Source organism: Periophthalmus magnuspinnatus, chromosome 21 (genome assembly GCF_009829125.3).
Source record: "Periophthalmus magnuspinnatus isolate fPerMag1 chromosome 21, fPerMag1.2.pri, whole genome shotgun sequence".
Taxonomy (NCBI): Eukaryota; Metazoa; Chordata; class Actinopteri; order Gobiiformes; family Gobiidae; genus Periophthalmus; species Periophthalmus magnuspinnatus.
In genome coordinates this window covers 276,118-298,233 of record NC_047146.1, presented here as the reverse complement: position 1 = coordinate 298,233, position 22,116 = coordinate 276,118, and the positions used below count along the sequence as shown (strand labels likewise).

The window sequence follows — 22,116 nt, the reverse complement described above, 5'->3', positions numbered from 1 at the left end:
TATGACATGAGAGGGAGGGATTTAACCAGCGAGGGAGGGGCTAATGGAGGGGGGGCTTATGACCTAAAAGGGAGGGGCTTAATCAGGTCACACTCAGGTCACACTCAGGTCACACTCAGGTCATAGCTCAGTTTACTTAGAACGATGTTTTAACCCTCCGCTCTGTGGACCCTCTAAACTCTCCCCCTCGCGCAGAGCCGGCACGTGTCCTGGACAAAGCCGCCTCCATGAGCGTTACCACGGGCGACACGTGCACGCTGCAGTGCACGGTGAGCGGCAGCCCCGAACTCCACACCAAATGGTTCAAAAACGGCAAAGAGCTGACTCAGGGCAGAAAGTACAAGTCCAGTGTGAGAGGAAACGTGGCTGTGCTCAAAATCACGTCTGCAGAGACCAGCGACACTGGAGAATACCACCTGGAAGTCTGGAACCAGGTCGGAAAAGACCGGAACGTCTGCAGCCTGAGCGTCAGCGGTCAGTGAGACGGTCACTCTAAGGCTGTAGGCCGCTTCAGACAGAGTACAGGCCCGCTTCAGACGCAGTTCAGTCCCGCTGTAGGCCTAGTTTAGTCCTGGTTTAGACCATGTTTTAGCCCTGCTGTAGTCCTGGTTTAGACCATGATTTAGCCCTGCTGTAGTCCTGGTTTAGACCATGATTTAGCCCTGCTGTAGTCCTGGTTTAGTCCTGGTTTAGACCATGTTTTAGCCCTGCTGTAGTCCTGGTTTAGACCATGTTTTAGCCCTGCTGTAGTCCTGGTTTAGTCCTGGTTTAGACCATGTTTTAGCCCTGCTGTAGTCCTGGTTTAGTCCTGGTTTAGACCATGTTTTAGCCTTGCTGTAGTCCTGGTTTAGACCATGTTTTAGCCCTGCTGTAGTCCTGGTTTAGTCCTGGTTTAGACCATGTTTTAGCCCTGCTGTAGTCCTGGTTTAGACCATGTTTTAGCCCTGCTGTAGTCCTGGTTTAGTCCTGGTTTAGACCATGTTTTAGCCCTGCTGTAGTCCTGCTCTAGTCCTGTTTCAGTGCTTGTGTGGTCATGTTCCTTCTCCTCCTTCAGATCGTGCGGTCCCTCCCTCTTTTCCCAAAGCGCTGCAGCGTGTGGCTCAGGCTGTAGGGGGCGCTGTGGTGCTGGAGTGCCGCGTGGCCGGCTCTCAGCCTCTGACCGTTTCCTGGTTTAAAGACGGTCGTGAAATCACGAAACACGAGCGTTTTTCTGCCGAGTTTAACGAAAACACGGCTGTGCTCACAATCCGAGGTTTAACTCTGAACGATGCCGGAGAGTTCAGCTGCCGAGCCCAGAACCAGGCCGGAACCAGCCAGACCTCCTCAGAACTCTGCGTCACAGGTGCACTGCTGCGGTAGACCGGGTTTAGACCTGGTTTAGACCTGGTTTAGTTCTAGATTGGGACAGATAGTAGTATACTAGTAGTAGTAGTAGTAGTAGTAGTAGTAGTAGTAGTAGTAGTAGTAGTAGTAGTAGTAGACTCATGTTGTAACATAGACCTGGGTGTTTCCTGTCACATGACCTGACGTGTTTATCTTGGCGTCTTCGTGTAGAGACCCCAGTCTTCTCGCTCACGCCCCCTCCTCAGCTCAGCGCTAAACCCGGCTCTGACATCCTTTTGCGGGCGGAGTTCTCAGGCTCCGCCCCTCTGGTGGTCAGGTGGTTCAAAGAGCAGCGGGAGGTTTTTCCCAGCCCCAAAGCCTCAATTCGGGGAGAGGTGAGGGGCGAGGGGTCCTGGTCCAGCCTGGAACTTCACACAGTTCGAACCGTGGACTCCGGTTCCTACACCTGCCAGGTGTCCAACGAGGGCGGGAAAACGCTGTGTAGCTCCACCCTCAGTGTGCAAGGTGTGTGATGTCACAGTCACATGATCTGCTCCCACGTCTTAGACTTGTCTTAGTCCTGGTTTAGTCTCTGATCTAGTCCTGATTCAGTCTTATTTTAGTCCTACTGTATTTCTTAAATAGTCCTGGTCTGATTCTGGGTTTAGATCTCCCCTCAAAACCTGCAGCTTGAGTCCTGGTTTAGTCCTGGTTTAGTCCTGGTTTAGTCCTGGTTCAGTCCTAGTTCAGTCCTGGTTCAGTCCTGGTTTAGTCCTGGTTCAGTCCTGGTTCAGTCCTGGTTTAGTTGTGGTTCAGTCCTAGTCTAGTCCTGGTCCAGTCCTGGTTTAGTCCTGGTCCAGTCCTGGTTTAGTCCTGGTCCAGTCCTGGTTTAGTTGTGGTTCAGTCCTAGTCTAGTCCAGGTCCAGTCCTGGTCTAGTTCTCGTCCTGGTCTAACTTGGTCTTTTGTGCACAGAATGTCCTCATTTCACTCTCAAACTTGAGCCGGAGTGTTTGGTCCGGTTGGGTCAGAGCCTCAGTCTGTCCTGCAAAGTCCAGGGCTCTGTTTCTACGGTAACCTGGTCCAGAGATGGGTCTAAGTTAGTCCCGGATCATAACCAGACTATGATCTTTGATGGGACCTTGGCGTCTCTGAATATAGACCACTGCTCTGAGGAGGACAGTGGAGTGTATGAGTGTGAGGCCCAGAGTGAGGCCGGCTCAGATCAGACCCACTGCCACGTCCGAGTCCAAGGTCAGTCCTGGTGCAGTCCTGGTTTAGTCCTGCTTTAGTCCTGGTTTAGTCCTGCTTTAGTCCTGCTTTAGTCCTGCTTTAGTCCTGGTTTAGTCCTGCTTTAGTCCTGGTTTAGTCCTGGTTTAGTCCTGGTTTAGTCCTGGTTTAGTGCTGGTTTAGTCCTGGTTTAGTCCTGGTTTAGTCCTGGTTTAGTGCTGGTTTAGTCCTGGTTTAGTCCTGGTTTAGTCCTGGTTTAGTCCTGCTTTAGTCCTGGTTTAGTCCTGGTTTAGTCCTGCTTTAGTCCTGGTTTAGTCCTGGTTTAGTCCTGGTTTAGTGCTGGTTTAGTCCTGGTTTAGTCCTGGTTTAGTCCTGGTTTAGTCCTGGTTTAGTCCTGGTTTAGTCCTGGTTTAGTCCTGGTTTAGTCTGGACGTGTGGTAACTTGTATATTTGTGTTTATATAAACAGACTCAGGTAAACGTTGTATTTAAATGTTTAGTCTCTTAGGGGCTGTGTGACCCCGCCCTCTGTGTGACCCCGCCCTCTGTGTGACCCCGCCCTCTGTGTGACCCTCGCTCCCCTCACTCCTCTTTGTCTCTGTAGCGCCCCCTGTCTTCACAAAGCCGTTTGCGTCGGCAGAGTTTGTGAGAGGAGCTGAGATGGTGCTGTGTGCAGATGTCTCAGGCTCTGAACCTTTTGAGATGAGTTTTTATCTGAACGAGAAGCTTCAGAGGAGCGACACGCGCAGGACACTCAAAATGGAGGATGGTAAAGTGACGCTCCGCGTGAGCGCGTGTGAGAGCGCCGACAGTGGCGCCTACAGAGTCCTCCTGACCAATCAGGTCGGAGAATGCAGCTGCACCAGTCATGTGACCGTCACAGGTCAGTCATCTGAGTTAGACCTGCTTCAGACCTTCTTTAGTCCTTTAAAAATCCTGCTTTAGTCCTGGTTTAGTCCCTGTTTAGTCCTGGTTTAGTCCCTCTTTAGTCCTGGTTCAGTCCCTCTTTAGTCCCTCTTTAGTCCTGGTTTAGTCCCTCTTCAGTCCCTCTTTAGTCCTGGTTCAGTCCCTCTTTAGTCCTGGTTCAGTCCCTCTTTAGTCCCTCTTTAGTCCTGGTTTAGTCCCTCTTTAGTCCCTCTTTAGCCCCTCTTTAGTCCTGGTTCAGTCCCTCTTTAGTCCCTCTTTAGTCCCTCTTTAGTCCCTCTTTAGTCCTGGTTCAGTCCCTCTTTAGTCCCTCTTTAGTCCCTCTTTAGTCCTGGTTCAGTCCCTCTTTAGTCCCTCTTTAGTCTCGTCTCGTAGCGTCTCTGTCTCTTCTGTCTCTCACCTCCATGTGGCCTCCTCCAGACCCCCCCGTGTTCGTGGATGTTCCCCAGGACGTGAGCTCGTCTGTGGGCTCAGACGTGTGCCTGAGGGCCTTAGCGTCTGGATGTCTGCCTCTCGCGTTCGTTTGGACCAAAGACGGCGGCGAGCTCAGAGAGGACGGCCATTTTAAGGCGTCTGTCGATAATAAATGTGCTATTCTGAACATTAGAGACGCACAGGCCGCTCACACAGGAACCTATGTGTGCGAGGCTCGGAACCGGGCCGGATCTGACCGAGTCCAAGTCCTGGTGCAGGTCTCAGGTTGGTCCCTCTTCTGTCTGTGTCTCTGTCCCAATGTGTGAGAATGTGAACACAAAATGAAGACCACAAACACACGAACACACAACACAAAATACCAGGAGGACTTTGGGCCTGGTTTAGTCCTGGTTCAGTGCTGGTTTAGTCCTGCTTCAGTCCTGCTTCAGTCCTGGTTCAGTCCTGGTCCAGATTGGTTCTGGCTGTGTTTTAAATGTGTCAGTGATTTCATAGCTGATCGTACTGTCTTCGGTTGGTCCTGGTTTAGTCCTGGTTCAGTCCTGGTTCAGTCCTGGTTTAGTCCTGCTTCAGTCCTGCTTCAGTCCCGGTCTTGTCCCGGTCCAGTCCCGGTCCCATCCTGGTTTTGAATGCTTGGAGTGTCTTTTGTCTTTGTCTGTGTTTCTGTTTCTGTTTTGGAGTTTTAAAAAGTGCTTTGCTGATTGAAGCTGATGTTGAATCTATTTTATTACATTTTAAATGTTTTGTAAATGTTGACCCGGCCTGGTCCTGGTTTAGTCTTGGCTCAGTCCTGGATTAGTCCTTGTTTAGTCGTGGTTCTGCTCTGGTTCTGTTCTGGTTCTTCTCTGGTTCTGTTCTGGTTCTTCTCTGGTTCTGCTCTGGTTCTTCTCTGGTTCTGTTCTGGTTCTTCTCTGGTTCTGTTCTGGTTCTGTTCTGGTTCTTCTCTGGTTCTGTTCTGGTTCTTCTCTGGTTCTTCTCTGGTTCTGTTCTGGTTCTTCTCTGGTTCTCCTCTGGTTCTGTTCTGGTTCTTCTCTGGTTCTGTTCTGGTTCTTCTCTGGTTCTTCTCTGGTTCTGTTCTGGTTCTTCTCTGGTTCTGTTCTGGTTCTGTTCTGGTTCTTCTCTGGTTCTGTTCTGGTTCTTCTCTGGTTCTGTTCTGGTTCTGTTCTGTTGTTGGTTGGTGAAATAAAGATAAAATGTGGTTGTGTTTTAATCTTGCTGTGGTAAATGCTGCCCCCTGCTGGTACAAACTAACACTGCAGTGTTTATTTTTCTGTTTTCTTTCACGGTGAGCGACTCGCTCTCACGGTAAGTGCTGGCTCAAGTTTCATTTTATTTCCATCGAAAACTCTTCTCTGCTGGTCTTGATAAAGTCCTGGTCCACTTCAGTCCTGTTTCAGTCCAAGTCTAATCCTTGTGTCGTCCTGTTGTAGTCCTGGTCCAGTCCTGGTCCAGTCCTAGTCCTGGTCCAGTCCTGGTCCAGTCCTAGTCCTGGTTTAGTCCTGTGTCTGGTCTTTTGCTGTCCTATTGCTGTTCTCATTCATTTCTAAAGGTTCTCTAGTTTTATCAGATCTAAACTGATCCAGAGAAGAGACGGTATCGTTCGTTTATACCTCTGTGATTCTCCCCCCGCTTCAGCTTCAGCTTCAGCTCAAACGCTTCAAAATGTCCGCCGCTTCTGCCTCATTTATTCAACACAATACTGAATTTTCTTTAAAGATTCTATTTGAATTATAGATGATTTTTCCTGATGTTTTATTCACCACAAACAAACAGAATCCTTCACATGATCTGACAAACGACGCTGACGATACGGTTTGTGATTAAATCATTTTAAACTCATATCTTTTCCGTTTCTCACGTATCGGCCACAAAAACACCCAAACATCGCCAATCCATTGCACCAAACCTTTCCTCTGACGTTCACAAACCCTCTCACTTCATCCTGCAGTGACGGAGCTTTCGGCTCTTTCATGAGATCTGAACCTTCTGGATCGGTTCATTTCAGAGGTTTTCATGACTCTGACTCTTTTATAACTCATTATATCTACAAACTCATCCCAGAGAGAATCGCTCGGGACTCAGATGTTTAAACTGGTTCAAACGGAGCTCGGAATGAAGCAGAATCAAAATAAACATTGTACGACAATAAAAAGGATTTTAAAAACTGTAAATCATAAATGCATAAAAAAATAGGAAGAAAAAGATTCAGTTCTTTTAAAAATGAGTTTTGATTCCAGTCGTTCACATTAAGGAGCCGTTCCAAAGAGCCGAAGTGTGTCTGCGGCTCTCCGTGTCGTGTGTTTATAACAAACACCATATGAACCTCTTCTGTGTTTTCAGTCGCCTCTTGTTCTGATCTAAACTCACACCGACGTTTTTAAAAGTAGAAATGATGAGACCGTGTCCTCGTCTTTGTGTCTGTTTGTCTTTTTTCCTGTTGGATCATTTCAAGATTTTTAAAGTTCAAATTTTTCTGGAAGCTCCACTCTTTTTTGTGATTAACACTCCTCTCCCCACAGCTCTACAGCGCCCCCTCTCGTCCTCCCCGCTCACACGCCCCTAACCTCTGACCTTTGACCTCTGACCTCCGCAGAGCCTCCAAAGTTTGTGGTGAAAATGCCGCCTTCTTCGTACGTGAAGCAGCGCGAGGGGCACCGCTTCGAGTGCCAGGTTTACCCTCCTGACGTCGCCATCCGGTGGTTCAAAAACGACACGCAGATCACAGACGGGGGGAGCTATCGCATGGCGCTCCTCGACTCCACGGCTTATCTGCAGCTCAAGACCACGCGCGACGACGATAGCGGCGTTTACACCTGCGAGGCCTCAAACACGGCGGGCGTGGCCAAGTGCAGCTCTGTGCTCAGTGTGCAAGGTCAGACACGGAGCTCGGAAACACGCCAGGAACATGTGACAAGCGTGTGATGAACGAGTGATAACCCTGTGGAAACCATAGACTGTACATACAAACGGACACAGCTAACACGCTAGCATAGACTGTACATATAAACGGACACAGCTAACACGCTAGCATACACTGTACATACAAACGGACACAGCTAACACGCTAGCATACACTGTACATATAAACGGACACAGCTAACGCGCTAGCATAGACTGTACATATAAACGGACACAGCTAACGCGCTAGCATACACTGTACATATAAACGGACACAGCTAACATACTAGCATAGACATTGATTTGATTGACAGTCCTGCTGCTAAGTGCCCGCCCCCTCCCGCATGTGGGCACCTTCAACAGCCTCGCTCCTGATTGGCTCCTTGAATTTCCAAATATGGTCCCTGGCTCCAGATTAGCCGCTATAACTGCTCTAGCCTCGATGAGGAGCCAAACACTGTAGGTGACGTCACACTCAGTCTGCTTCTTCATACAGTCTATGGTGGAAACGTGTGGGAAACGTGTGGGAAACGTGTGGGAAACGTGTGGGAAACGTGTGTGCTCCGCGTCTTGCATGATCTCCAGAATGGACCCTCTCTGTGCAGGGACTGGCATGTGCCCGTATCGTGTGACTGTATCGTGTGCCCGTATCATGTGACCGTATCATGTGACCGTATCGTGTGCCCGTATCGTGTGCCCGTATCATGTGACCGTATCGTGTGACCGTATCGTGTGCCCGTATCATGTGACCGTATCGTGTGACCGTATCATGTGACCATATCGTGTGCCCGTATCGTGTGACCGTATCATGTGACCATATCGTGTGCCCGTATCGTGTGACCGTATCGTGTGACCGTATCATGTGACTGTATCGTGTGCCCGTATCGTGTGCCCGTATCATGTGACCATATCGTGTGCCCGTATCGTGTGACCGTATCGTGTGCCTGTATCATGTGCCTGTATCGTGTGCCCGTATCATGTGACCGTATCGTGTGCCCGTATTGTGTGACCGTATCGTGTGCCCGTATTGTGTGACCGTATCGTGTGACCGTATCATGTGACCGTATCGTGTGCCCGTATTGTGTGACCGTATCGTGTGCCCGTATTGTGTGACCGTATCGTGTGACCGTATCATGTGACCGTATCGTGTGCCCGTATCATGTGACCGTATCGTGTGCCCGTATCATGTGACCGTATCATGTGACCGTATCGTGTGCCCGTATCGTGTGCCCGTATCATGTGACCGTATCGTGTGACCGTATCGTGTGCCCGTATCATGTGACCGTATCGTGTGACCGTATCATGTGACCATATCGTGTGCCCGTATCGTGTGACCGTATCATGTGACCATATCGTGTGCCCGTATCGTGTGACCGTATCGTGTGACCGTATCATGTGACTGTATCGTGTGCCCGTATCGTGTGCCCGTATCATGTGACCATATCGTGTGCCCGTATCGTGTGACCGTATCGTGTGCCTGTATCATGTGCCTGTATCGTGTGCCCGTATCATGTGACCGTATCGTGTGCCCGTATTGTGTGACCGTATCGTGTGCCCGTATTGTGTGACCGTATCGTGTGACCGTATCATGTGACCGTATCGTGTGCCCGTATTGTGTGACCGTATCGTGTGCCCGTATTGTGTGACCGTATCGTGTGACCGTATCATGTGACCGTATCGTGTGCCCGTATCATGTGACCGTATCGTGTGCCCGTATCATGTGACCGTATCATGTGACCGTATCGTGTGCCTGTATCGTGACCCTGTGTGTCTTAGGGCTGAGACAGACTCTACCTTTTTCTCTGTATCGATCAATAAAACAAATCCCTCATGCTCTTACGATAATTCTCCATAAATATACAAATAAACCCCGTAGAAGTAAATACCTCCTCTTTAATACCCTGTAGAAGTAAATACCCCTCTGCTGGTCCAGCCCTAACTGTTTTTTCTTTGTATTTTCAAACCTTTTAAATAAGTCAAATGGTCTGGTTTGCTCTTTACGTCGTCTCGTTTTCTTTCGTCTTTGTGGCATGAACCAGCATGACCCAAAGTCCCAGTCCTGATCCCAGTCTTAAACCCGGTTTAAACCCGGTTTAACCCTGGCCTTGATCTCCAGAGCCCCCGTCGTTCACCAAAACCCCGGCGGCGGTGGAGGGAGTGGTTGGTAAAGAGATCAGCCTTTACTGCGAGTTCTGTGGATCTCCTCCTTTCACCGTGAGCTGGTACAAGGATCAGCGCCCCCTGCAGGAGAGCCACAAGTACAGGATGGTGACAGAGAGCAGGTGCAGCACCCTCCACGTGATGGCGCTGCAGCACAAAGACGAAGGCGTGTACGAGTGCAGAGTGTCTAACAACGTGGACACCGACACGTGCCGAGCTAAAGTCTCGCTCCGAGGTAAACCACGAACTACCACGAACTACCACCACCGACGACGACGATCGCAGACGTCATTCCCCAGGTTGAGCCGTCTGCCAAATCTGCGTCTGCCAAATCTGCGTCTGCCAAATTTGCGTCTGCCAAATCTGCGTCAGTCTTGCTAGTCGTTAGCTTGACATTGGGCTCACATTGATCTTCGCATAAATAAACACATTTAAATGATCGCACAGACTCTCACATGGAGTTTGTCCGTTCAGATGTTGAGTCTGAGCAGATCCACATTTTCTGACTCAAACTGGGGAATGACGGGCTCTTTGCGTTCCTCTGCATACCTTCATCTTGTGTCCCTGACTTCTGACCTCTGCCCTTCGCCGCTCAGAGTCCGCCTCCTTCGTGAAGAGACTGACCGATCAAACCGTGCGCGTGGGCGAATCGCTCAAACTCAGCGCCACAGTGCGAGGAACAGAACCTCTGACCGTGACGTGGATCCAAGAGCCGGACCAAGTGCTGCGCGAGGGCGTGAATCGAACCATCGCCTTCGAGCGAAACGTAGCCACGCTCACGGTGCCCAAAGCAGAGGCAAGGAGCAGCGGCCGGTACACGCTCCGACTGAAGAGCGAAGGAGGCGTCACCGAGTGCAGTGCAAATGTCACCGTGCTAGGTCTGTAACCATGGCAACCACAAAAACAACGTTAAACAATAGCTCAGTCCCGCTGGCTCCAAGGGAAAGAAGATTTACAACTATGACCATAACGAAGGTCGTAACTATGACCGTAACTCTGACGGTAACTATGACTGTCACGGAGTTTGTAACTATGACCATAACTAAGGTCGTAACTATGACCGTAACTCTGACCATAACGAAGGTCGTAACTCTGACGGTAACTAAGGTCATAACTGAGGACATAAGAGCTCCTCAGATCTGCGTCAAACATTAAACTCTGAACAACACATTTTATTGAATCCAAGAGAGTCTTTTGGCAAAAATAAAAATAAAACTATGATCTAAGTGTTTTTAAAACTTCACAAATAAATGAGTCTGATCCTTTTAACTCACAAACAGAACGGCCTCTGAAAGCCTCTTTCATATTTAAACATGTTTAAACCCTCTGAGAGCCAGTGGGACCCTCCTGTTCAAACCCGGTGTAAACCCGGTGTAAACCCGGTGTAACCCTCTCCTTACCTGACCCTAGAACCGCCCCAGATCCTGGACTTCCCTGAGTCTTTGGGAGTTAAGTCTGGAGAGAGCATTTCCATCGAGGTCCAAGTGAGCGGGACTCCAGAACTCAAAACCAAATGGTTAAAGGGTGATCAGGAACTGAAGCCTGGGCCCAAGTACCAGACCAGTTTCAGTAAGAAGACTGCGGTCCTGAAGATCAGGTCTCTGGACAAACCGGACTCAGGAGAGTACCGTTTGCAGGTGTCCAATGGCGTGGGCACAGTCGTGAGTAAGACCAAGGTCACTGTATCAGGTCAGTCTGCAGAGGGCGCTGTCGCACCAGCGGGGTCTCACCAGAAGAGTCGGAACAGAAACACAAATTTATCTTCAAACGTCGTCAATCAAAAGTGCGGTTTTAAAATCTGCGTCTTTCTTCGAACGAGTTACAAAAAACTAAAAATAACTGATCAACTTTAACCTAAAACTTCTTTGGGAATGTCCAAAAAAGAAAGAGAAAAAATAATCTTTTTTTCAGAATTCAGACGTGACACATGAGTTTGTCAGACCTGCCCAGAACCGAGAACAGGAGACGAGTTTATAATGAAGAGTCTGACTTCTGTCCTGAAATAAGCCTGTGTCAGTGAGCGCTAATGTCACAACACAACACCACACCACACAACGTAACACAACACCACAAAGCCACAACACAACACCACAACACCACAACACAACACCACACAACGTAACACAACACCACACCACAAAGCCACAACACCACAACACCACAACACAACACCACACAACGTAACACAACACCACACCACACCACAAAGCCACAACACCACAACACAACACCACAACACAACACCACACAACGTAACACAACACCACACCACACCACAAAGCCACAACACAACACCACAACACCACACAACGTAACACAACACCACACCACAAAGCCACAACACAACACCACAACACCACAACACAACACCACACAACGTAACACAACACCACACCACAAAGCCACAACACCACAACACCACACAACGTAACACAACACCACACCACAAAGCCACAACACCACAACACCACACAACGTAACACAACACCACACCACAAAGCCACAAAATGCCAAACCTCGCATAAACAGCACACCATACAACAACGCCAAAACACAACACCACACAAGCACACAACAAGATAATGCCATGCCACAATACTACACTACGATGCTACAATGCCACGCCACAACGCCAGGACACCACGCAACAACGCCACATCAGAACGCCATGACATAACACCACGCAAGCACACAACGCCCATACCACAACGCTACACTACGACACTACAATGCCACGCATGCAACAATGCCACAACACCACACAACCACACCATGCAACAACACCACACAACAACGGCACAACACCACGTAAAAACGCCATAACGCCATGCCACAAAAGCACAACGCCACGCTACGCCAAAATGGCACACCACAACGCCACACTACTACTGCTCAGCTTTGCTCAAACTAAAACTGCAATTACTAAATCATGAAAAACTCACCTCTTTATCAAACTTTTAAAAACGTCTAAAACCATTTCTCAAAACAAAACAAATAAATGGTAGAATATTTTGGAGTTGGTCCAGACTGGGGCAGGACCCTCGTTGGTGCGGCGTGTGTGTCTTTGTACATTTAATATCACTGCATAAACTTAAACCTGCTGTCCGGCCTCAGACAAAGTCGTCCCTCCCTCTTTCGTGCGTAAACTCCGGGACGTTCCGCTCGTGTCTGGTCGTCCCGCGGAGCTGGAATGTCGTGTGTCGGGATCGGCTCCTCTGTCCGTATCCTGGACTCACAACGGGAAAGAGATTAAACCCGGAATCAGCTTCCAGCCCAGCTTCACCGACAACACCTGTCGCCTGCACCTGCCGAGCGTGAGCCAGGCAGAGTCAGGTGAATACAGGTGCATCGCCAAAAACGCCGCCGGCAGCACCGAGACAAAGGCAAAGGTCACGGTCACAGGTACAACACCGCCAAATCAATATATCAGTATATCAACACGATACAAACACAGCCCAGCGCTGAAGGAACGGTAATGGGAGGGCATCTGACTCACAGGGAGGGCATCTGACTCACAGGGAGGGCATCTGACTCACAGGGATGTAAACAAACGGAGTTCTTGCTCCCATTTTGTACCTTCTCGTGACCTCTGACCTCTCGCCGCGCTCCAGAGCCGGCGTGTTTCATAGAGACACCAAAGGACGCCGTGACTCTGGCCGGAAAGAGCGTATCGTTCAGTGTGCAGTTCAGAGGACAGCGCCCCCTGGAGGTGAAGTGGTTCCGTGGGTCTCAGGAGCTGGTGCACGGGCGCGGCGGCGTCGAGATCCAAGTCAAACAGGACTCGAGCGTTTTGAGTCTGAGTAAAGTCCAGATGAGTCAGAGCGGAGAGATCACCTGTCTGCTCCAGAACGAGGCAGGAAAAGTTACCTGCCACGCCCAGCTCTACGTCAAAGGTGTGTCAAATATGACATCAGCAAATATGACATCATCAGGTCAAATATGACATCATCAGGTCAAATATGACATCATTAAATATGACATCATCAAATATGACATCATTAAATATGACATCATCAGGTCAAATATGACATCATCAAATATGACATCATCAGGTCAAATATGACATCAGCAAATATGACATCAGGTCAAATATGACATCATTAAATATGACATCATCAGGTCAAATATGACATCATCAAATATGACATCATCAAATATGACATCATCAAATATGACATCATCAGGTCAAATATGACATCATGAGGTCAAATATGACATCAGCAAATATGACATCATCAGGTCACATATGACATCATCGTGCTCAGGTGTGTGGGTGACCTGCTCTGCTCCAGGAGAACCTGTTAGAACAGATTTATCTTTGTAAATCCGCCTCAAATACTCATTTTATTCACTTTTATTTGATTTAAACCCGACCTCTGTCTGTTTATCTGTATTACGTAACATTTTTAAAACTTGGGAGCTTTAGCTAAAAGACTCTACAGGTCTTCTAGAGCAGAGGAGGTTCAACCCGACCCAAACCCAGACCTTAGACCCGGTCTAACCCCGGTCCTTGTCTCGGACTCTCTCGGTCCCTCAGAGCCCGTGCGTTTCATGAAGCGTCTGCGTGACCTCTCAGCGGAGCTTGGGCGCCCGTTGCGTTTGGAGGTGACGTTCTCGGGGACTCCGCCCACTCACGTGACCTGGACCAAAGACGGGAAGTTGATCTGGGCCTCGTACCAGTACAACGTCCACTCCACCGGCTCGTCCTCCATCTTAGAGGTCCTGAACTCCGACCGCCTCCAGGCCGCCGGCGTCTATGGCGTTACCATCGACAACGGGGTCGGAACAGACACGTGCCAGGCCACCGTCACCATGCTGGGTAAAGAGCGCCTCCTTTAGGGGAAGATGATAACGTAACAGGATCAGACAAAGTAGAGTAAACAACAGCGCCATCCACAGGGAAAAGACGCTTATAACAGATGGTTATATATACAGACGGTATAACAGAGGCAGCTTTAGTCTTTAGTCCAGGTTCAGTCAAGGGTTAGTCCAGTTTAAGTCCTGGTTTAGTCCAGTTTAAGTCCTGGTTTAGTCCAGTTTAAGTCCTGGTTTAGTCCTGATTTACTCCAGTTTTAGTCCAGTTTTACTCTAGTTTTAGTCCTGGTTTAGGTTCAGTTTTAGTCCTTTCTTAGATCTTTGACCCTAACCCCCGGTGCGTCCCGTAGAGCGTCCGTACTTCCCCGAGCCGCTGCGCCCCCTGGAGGTGATGGTTGGTGGGGCGGTGCAGCTGTCGTGTTGTGTTCGTGGGACTCCGGAGATCTCAGTTTCGTGGTTCAGAGGAGACTGCGCCCTCTTCTCTTCCAACCGCCTTAAGATGGACTTTAAACAGGGCCGTGCCACCTTAAATCTCACCGGCGCCACCACGGACGACCTCGGGAAGTACACGCTCAAAGCCGTCAACGCTGTGGGAGAAAACCAGTGCAGCGCCATCCTCAGCGTGCAAGGTGAACTGCACCCAGACGCCCCACTGTCCAGAGAGAGCCTTTATACACACAGGGATCAATGTGGCTGAAAACACGCGGGTTCCTACGTTTGGCACGAAACAAATATGAGAAATCATTGTCTAAAAAATATATGAAAAGGAAAAGGTCAAACTGCTTTTTACGACCTCATCCAGAGCACAGTCAGAATATGTTTATATTTCATTAAATGCCTTCGACAAAGTCAGAATACTAACATCTTTGGTGAACCTGTACGAGGAAGAGAAAAGAGCACGGGCTGATATCTGCTTTAGTCCTGCTTTAGTCCTGTTTTAGTCCTGGTTTAGTCCTGGTTTAGTCCTGGTTTAGTCCTGGTTTAGTCCTGGTTTAGTCCTGGTTTAGTCCTGGTTTAGTCCTGTTTCAGTCCTGGTTAGGTCCTGGTCCTCCATCTTAAATCCTCTCATCCCTCTGACCTCTGACCCTGTACCTTCTGTGTTCAGCCATGTTGATTTCCATCCTTCCTCCTTCATACCTCTCTCTGTAGAGTCTATACTTGTTCTACTTAGCTCTTATCGGTAGCTCTAACCTTTGACCCTTACCCAGAGCCTCCGCGCTTCGTGCAGCCGCTCTGTGACCTCTCCTTCTGCGTGGGCAAACCGCTGGTGCTGGCCTGCTCCTACACAGGCAGCCAGCCCGCCAGCGCCACCTGGAGGAAGGACGGGAAGTTCATCTGGGCCTCGTACAAATACAACGTAAAGACCACGAGCTCGCTGTGCGTCCTGGAGGTCCTGAACTCGGACCGAGAGGAGGCGCAGGGCCAGTACTCCTGTGAGATCACCAACGCGGCCGGGAGCGACGTGTGCAGAGCTAACGTCACGCTAGGTACGCTACAGGCTAACCTCAGGCTAGCCTCAGGTCTCCGTAGCGACATGTTCACACCTTTAAACTGTGTAGTTCTATGAGGCCCAATCAGAGGCGCCGGCTCACGTCTGCAGCCAATCACGTTTGAGTGCAGCGTTCGTCCGATGGCTCCATTTTGACTCAGTGTTTCGTTTTGCAGTATCTCTTAATACTGATTTCAGAACCGTTTCTTTCTAGAAGCTTAACTCCTCTGCTCCTTTTATCTTTGTACAACGATGTATTTCCATATTTAAATTTGACCAAAATAACCAACGCTTTTGTGGCAGCCAGTGACATCACTCTGCTTGATTCATAACGCTCTCTGATTGGTCGCTTCTCTGCTAAAGCTAATGCTAATGCTACTCTTCACTGTTCACACCTGTGTTAACCTGCTCCATCACCTGTTCACCTGTCTCTCCTCTTTCACCTGTCCATTCTGCTGTCTCACTTCTCCTCACCTGCCCTCACCTGACAGAGCCCCCGCGCTTCACGCAGCCTCTCCAGGATGCGTTCTTCCGAGTGCGCGATCCGTTAGCGCTGGAGGCGTCATTCGCGGGCAGTAAACACATTTCTGTCACTTGGAAAAAAGACGATAAACTCATCTGGGCTTCATACAAATACAACGTGAAAACCACAGACACCTCCAGTCGTCTGGAGGTGCTAAACTCCGACCGAGAGGAGGCGCAAGGAACCTACACCTGCCACATCTCCAACAAGGCCGGCACAGACAGCTGCAGCGCCATCGTCAGGCTCGGTAAACAACTGCACCTGCAACAGTGTCTCACAAAAAGACAAATAGGGAAAACACGGAATTTCATGTGGTTTAGTCCTGGTTCAGTCCCGGTTTAGTTCTGGTTCAGTCCCGGTTTAGTTGCCGTTAGGTTCTGCTTCAGGCCTGATTTTATGCTAACTTTGTCCTATTTTTGAGATAATTTAGTCCTAGTTCAGTCCTGTTTTAATCCTGGTTTAGTCCGGGTTTAGTCCAGATGTATTCCTAGTTCAGTCCTGTTTTAATCTTGGGTTAGTCCGGTTTTAGTCCTGGTCCGGTCCCTGTCCCCGTAGCTAACTTGCTAACTGTTGTAGAACCGGTGCGTTTCGTGCGACGTCTGCGTAACTCCTTCTACAAACTGGGGCGACCTTTGACCCTGGAGTGCGAGTTTGCCGGGAGCCAGCGCATCTACGTGTCCTGGAGGAAAGATGGCCGCCCCATCTGGGCTTCGTACAAATACAACGTAAAGACGACGGACCGCACGAGCGCGCTGACCATTCTGAACTGTGACAGTCGAGACGCCATCGGGAAGTACTCGTGTGAGGTGGAGAACGCACAGAACAGCGCCACCTGCTGCTGCCTCGTGCGCATAGGTAACTAACAACAGCCCTCACTAACTCAGAGCGACACCTGAGGGTAAGACAGGTCACAGAGAGACACCTGAGGGTAAGACAGGTCACAGAGCGACACCTGAGGGTAAGACAGGTCACAGAGAGACACCTGAGCGTACGACAGGTCACAGAGAGACACCTGAGCGTACGACAGGTCACAGAGAGACACCTGAGGGTAAGACAGGTCACAGAGAGACACCTGAGGGTAAGACAGGTCACAGAGAGACACCTGAGGGTAAGACAGGTCACAGAGCGACACCTGAGGGTAAGACAGGTCACAGAGAGACACCTGAGGGTAAGACAGGTCACAGAGCGACACCTGAGGGTAAGACAGGTCACAGAGAGACACCTGAGCGTACGACAGGTCACAGAGAGACACCTGAGCGTACGACAGGTCACAGAGAGACACCTGAGGGTAAGACAGGTCACAGAGAGACACCTGAGGGTAAGACAGGTCACAGAGAGACACCTGAGGGTAAGACAGGTCACAGAGAGACACCTGAGGGTAAGACAGGTCACAGAGAGACACCTGAGCGTACGACAGGTCACAGAGAGACACCTGAGCGTACGACAGGTCACAGAGAGACACCTGAGGGTAAGACAGGTCACAGAGAGACACCTGAGGGTAAGACGGGTCACAGAGAGACACCTGAGGGTAAGACGGGTCACAGAGAGACACCTGAGGGTAAGACGGGTCACAGAGAGACACCTGAGCGTACGACAGGTCACAGAGAGACACCTGAGGGTAAGACAGGTCACAGAGAGACAACACTAACCCCAGGACACAGAGCGACACCTGAGCGTACGACAGGTCACAGAGAGACACCTGAGGGTAAGACAGGTCACAGAGAGACACCTGAGGGTAAGACAGGTCACAGAGAGACACCTGAGGGTAAGACAGGTCACAGAGACACTAACCCCAGATTCTACCCCTAACCCCGCTGTTGCCTCGTGCTAACCCCACACACCTGCTCCTCTAACCCTCAGAGCCTGTGCACTTCACCTGTCCTCTCCGTGACTCCACCTATCGCCTGGGGGGGGCGCTCTCGCTGTACTGCGGCTTCAGCGGGTCTCCGCCCGTGTACGTGTCCTGGAGAAAAGATGGCCGCCCCATCTGGGCTTCGTACAAATACAATGTTAAGAAGACGGAGGACTCGTGCGTGCTGGAGGTGCTGAACGCCGACCGAGAGGAGGCGCAAGGAACCTACACCTGCGAGATCTCCAACTCTGAGAACACGGCCACCTGCTCCGCTGAAGTGACGCTAGGTAACCGTAGAAACGAGGGTCTATACAGAAAAGACCAGACACAGAACGGGCTGAGATTTAAAATCTACTCTAAAAATCAGATTTATGTTTCAGCTTCACTTAAAACCTGAAACTTCATGGGCCAAAGAAACAAACAGTCACTGTTTTTCAAACTCAGGAAACACTAACTGAGGCTTCACAAATGATGGTTCTGTATTTCACAGTGAACGCTTGTGTAAAGTGAAAGTGAAAGTGAAGTCGGGTCATGTTGTACAGCTGAAGCTCGAGGCCTCACTCGTGAAAAGCGTGTTCTTGCTCTTGTTGAAAATGTTCCGTTGGTTCTGTGTTTGACTCTTCAGATTAAAGCGGGTTCTGTTCCTCGAGTTCTCCAGTTCCAGGTTCATTTTTCTGATGTTTGTTGAAGCGTCGTCTTTGTTTTGAGCCTAAATGTTGATGTTTTTCTCAGAGCAGCAGACTGACGTCACTCACTTTAAACACTTTGCTCTTCAGGTTTTTATTCATGTGATTTTATACTTTTCTTTAAATCAAATGAGCCTCTTTCAGTTTCACAGAGGTGACCTCCTGCTGAAATGATCAGAGTTTTGGTTTATACGCTGGGTTCTCCTCTGCTGGGTTCTCCTCTGCTGGGTTCTCCTCTGCTGGGTTCTCCTCTGCTGATTTCTGCTCCTTGTTGTTTTGTGGCTCGTCTGTTCTGGTTTAGATGGATCTTTGTTTTTTCTTCACCTCTGGGCCGTAGAGTTTGGACAGAAGCTGTGGATCTGAACTCATTAAAACATGTTACACAAGAGGAGAACCCCAGCAGAACGTAAAGAGGAGGTGCTCAGTCAGACGTAAAGAGGAGGTGCTCAGTCAGATGTAAAGAGGAGGTGTTCTGCTCACTCAGACGTAAAGAGGAGGTGTTCTGCTCAGTCAGACGTAAAGAGGAGGTGTTCTGCTCAGTCAGACGTAAAGAGGAGGTGTTCTGCTCAGTCAGACGTAAAGAGGAGGTGTTCTGCTCAGTCAGACGTAAAGAGGAGGTGTTCTGCTCAGTCAGACGTAAAGAGGAGGTGTTCTGCTCACTCAGACGTAAAGAGGAGGTGTTCTGCTCACTCAGACGTAAAGAGGAGGTGTTCTGCTCAGTCAGACGTAAAGAGGAGGTGTTCTGCTCAGTCAGACGTAAAGAGGAGGTGTTCTGCTCACTCAGACGTAAAGAGGAGGTGTTCTGCTCACTCAGACGTAAAGAGGAGGTGTTCTGCTCAGTCAGACGTAAAGAGGAGGTGTTCTGCTCAGTCAGATGTAAAGAGGAGGTGTTCTGCTCACTCAGATGTAAAGAGGAGGTGTTCTGCAATACATTCCAGCATTTATTCTTATCTAGACTTTACTTTTTGCTAACGTGTCCATGATGCTAACGTGTCCATGATGCTAACGTGTCCATGATGCTAATGTGTCCATGATGCTAACGTGTGCGTGATGCCTCCGCCCAGAGCCCGTGCGGTTCTCCAGACCGCTCCAGGACGTGTGCTTCAGGGTGGGTCAGCCGCTGAGCCTGAGGGTGGGCTACACCGGGAGCCCGCGCATCCACGTGTCCTGGACCAAGGACGACAAACCCATCTGGGCCTCGTACAAGTACAACGTCAAGAAAACCGACCAATCCTGCGTCCTGGAAGTGCTCAACGCCGACCGCGAGGAAGCCAGGGGGCGCTACACCTGCCACATCTCTAACAGCAGCAGCCAGGCCCAGTGCAGCGCTAACGTCACGCTCGGTAACATGCTAATAACATGCTAATAATGCTCCAACAACATGCTAATAACACGCCAACAACATGCTAATTCTTCCCCGAGGCTAACAGGTTAAAGCATTTAGCTAATGTAGCATCTGCAGTACAGTTTAACCATGTTCTGTTACTCGAGTAAAAGTACTTCAATAAAACTGAAGTGGGAGTAAAAGTATAATTCCTTAAAAAATGACTTGAGTAGATGTACCTGAGTAAAGGTACTTGAGTAAAAGTACTTGAGTAAAAGTACTTGAGCTGTGGGGTAAATGCAGTGTTTTGACTCACAGTTAAAACATTTAAGTTTGATTCATAAAATAATGTTTAAATATGTTTATACTTTATTTATAAACTATAATTAAAATAATGTTATTTCAGTTTAAATTCTTCTTATACTTTATTTTTACTTAAAAGTTTAAAATAATTAAACTGTGGCTTCAGTCGTCTTCAGGTCAAACAGCTGCAGCTTCAGGAGGTTTGCTCTAACACTAACTCTGCTTTGTACCTCCTCCTCCCCCTGGACCTCCTCCTCCCCCTGGTCCTCCTCCTCCCCCTCTCCCCTGGACCTCCTTATCCTCTCCCCTTGCTCCCTCCTCTCCTCTTGCTCCTCTCTCTCCTCTTGCTCCTCCGTCTCCCCTTCTCCTCCGTCTCCACTTGCTCCTCCCTCTCCTCTTGCTCCTCCCTCTCCTCTTGCTCCTCCCTCTCTTCTTGCTCCTCCCTCTCCTCTTGCTCCTCCCTCTCCCCTTGCTCCTCCCTCTCCTCTTGCTCCTCCCTCTCCTCTTGCTCTTCCCTCTCTTCTTGCTCCTCCCTCTCCCCTTCATCCTCCCTCTCCTCTTGCTCTTCCCTCACCTCTTGCTCCTCCCCCTCCCCTTGCTCCTCCCCTTGCTCCTCCCCCTCGCTCCTCCCCCAGAGCCTGTGTGCTTCGTGACTCCCCTGCAGGACACCTCCTTCTCCCTGGGGCAGCCTTTAGCTCTAGAGTGTCATTTCTCTGGGAGTCAGAGGATCCATGTGACGTGGACCAAAGACGAGCGTCCCATCTGGGCGTCGTACAAGTACAACGTGAAGACCACGCCCACTTCCTGTCGCCTCGAGGTCCTCAACTCCGACCGAGAGGAGGCGCAAGGAAAGTACAGCGTCACCATCTCAAACAGCTGCAGCGCGGCCACAAGCAACGCTTTTGTGCTGTGTAGAACAAAGAAGAGAGGTACTAATACTGCAAAGACTACTGCAAATACTACTGCTACTGCAAATACTGCAAATATGACTACTACTGGTACTACTTTACCTTAATGACTACTACTACTACCAAAAACCTAAGAAGTATTTCTGATGAATATTACTCTAATGTTCTCATCTTCAGACTGGACTTAGTGCTGCTGTAACGCACTTTTCACTAACGCTGCCTTCGCCCTCTGCTTTATAACCTCCCTCCTCCTCTCCTCCTCCTCTCCTCCTCCTCTCCTCCTGCTCTCCTCCTCCTCTCTAACCCTCACCCCCTCCATCCCCGCAGAGCTTCCCCACTTTGTGCGTAAACTGGAGAACACCACGTTCCTCCTGGGGGAGGCTCTGTCTCTGCGTGTGGCGTTCAGAGCCTCGGAGCGCGTCAGTGTGAGCTGGAGGAAAGATGGCCGCCCCATTTGGGCTTCGTACAAATACAATGTGAAGACGACGGACTGCAGCTGCGTCCTGGACGTGCTGAACTCTGACCGCGAGGACGCTAGGGGGCGCTACAGCTGTGAGATCACCAACAAAGACGGCTCTGACAGCTGCCACGCCTATGTCACGCTAGGTAACACGGCTAACACGCTCTGTCACACTAGATAACATGGCTAATATGCTCTGTCACACGAGGTAACACGGCTAAGACACTGTTGCGCTAGGTAACATAGCTAATATGCTCTGTCACGCTAGGTAACACGGCTAACATGCTAAAGGTCACACCTGGAGAGAGGGTGGGTCTAAAGGAGGCTAATGCTAAAGAGACACAGGGAAATGCCATAAAAGCGCTAACCTGAGCTAAACACGGAGTCTCCTATTTGAGTCTCATGTTTGAGTCTCATATTTATATATTTCTGTAACTTTCCTCTGGTGTGGACAGAGCTCGGCTGGAGCTGTTCTGACCAGGTCTATGTGACTCTGGTTTCTTGTTTCAGATGTTTTCGTGGTTCTGTCGATGACGTTCTCGTTGCCATATGTTAATAATTTCATGTTTATCAACTGTTTTTATTATTCTATGTTTTGATTTTTATAACCCAAACCTTTCACGAGCTTTAACCTGCCGTTGCTGTCTTCAGAGCCGGTTCGCTTCGTGCAGAAACTTCAGGATGTTTCTCATGAGCTGGGGCGACCTTTGACCCTGACGTGCACGTATGCCGGCAGCGAGCACGTGCACGCCACCTGGAAGAAGGACGGTAAACTGATCTGGGCCTCGTACC

The 22,116-nt window shown here is 49.6% G+C and overlaps 1 protein-coding gene across 1 annotated transcript in view; it reads left to right on the top strand.

Moving 5' to 3' along the window:
* The window catches only part of LOC117389397 (titin-like), a 275,399-nt gene that overhangs the window by 63,425 nt on the left and 189,858 nt on the right, over window positions 1-22,116 (top strand). The window contains exons 50-56 of the mRNA XM_055230696.1: window positions 196-474; window positions 1,055-1,342; window positions 1,555-1,848; window positions 2,297-2,575; window positions 3,155-3,433; window positions 3,895-4,148; window positions 14,384-14,408. Coding sequence (XP_055086671.1) covers window positions 196-474; window positions 1,055-1,342; window positions 1,555-1,848; window positions 2,297-2,575; window positions 3,155-3,433; window positions 3,895-4,148; window positions 14,384-14,408 — 1,698 coding nt within the window. The remainder of the gene's footprint in view (window positions 1-195; window positions 475-1,054; window positions 1,343-1,554; window positions 1,849-2,296; window positions 2,576-3,154; window positions 3,434-3,894; window positions 4,149-14,383; window positions 14,409-22,116) is intronic.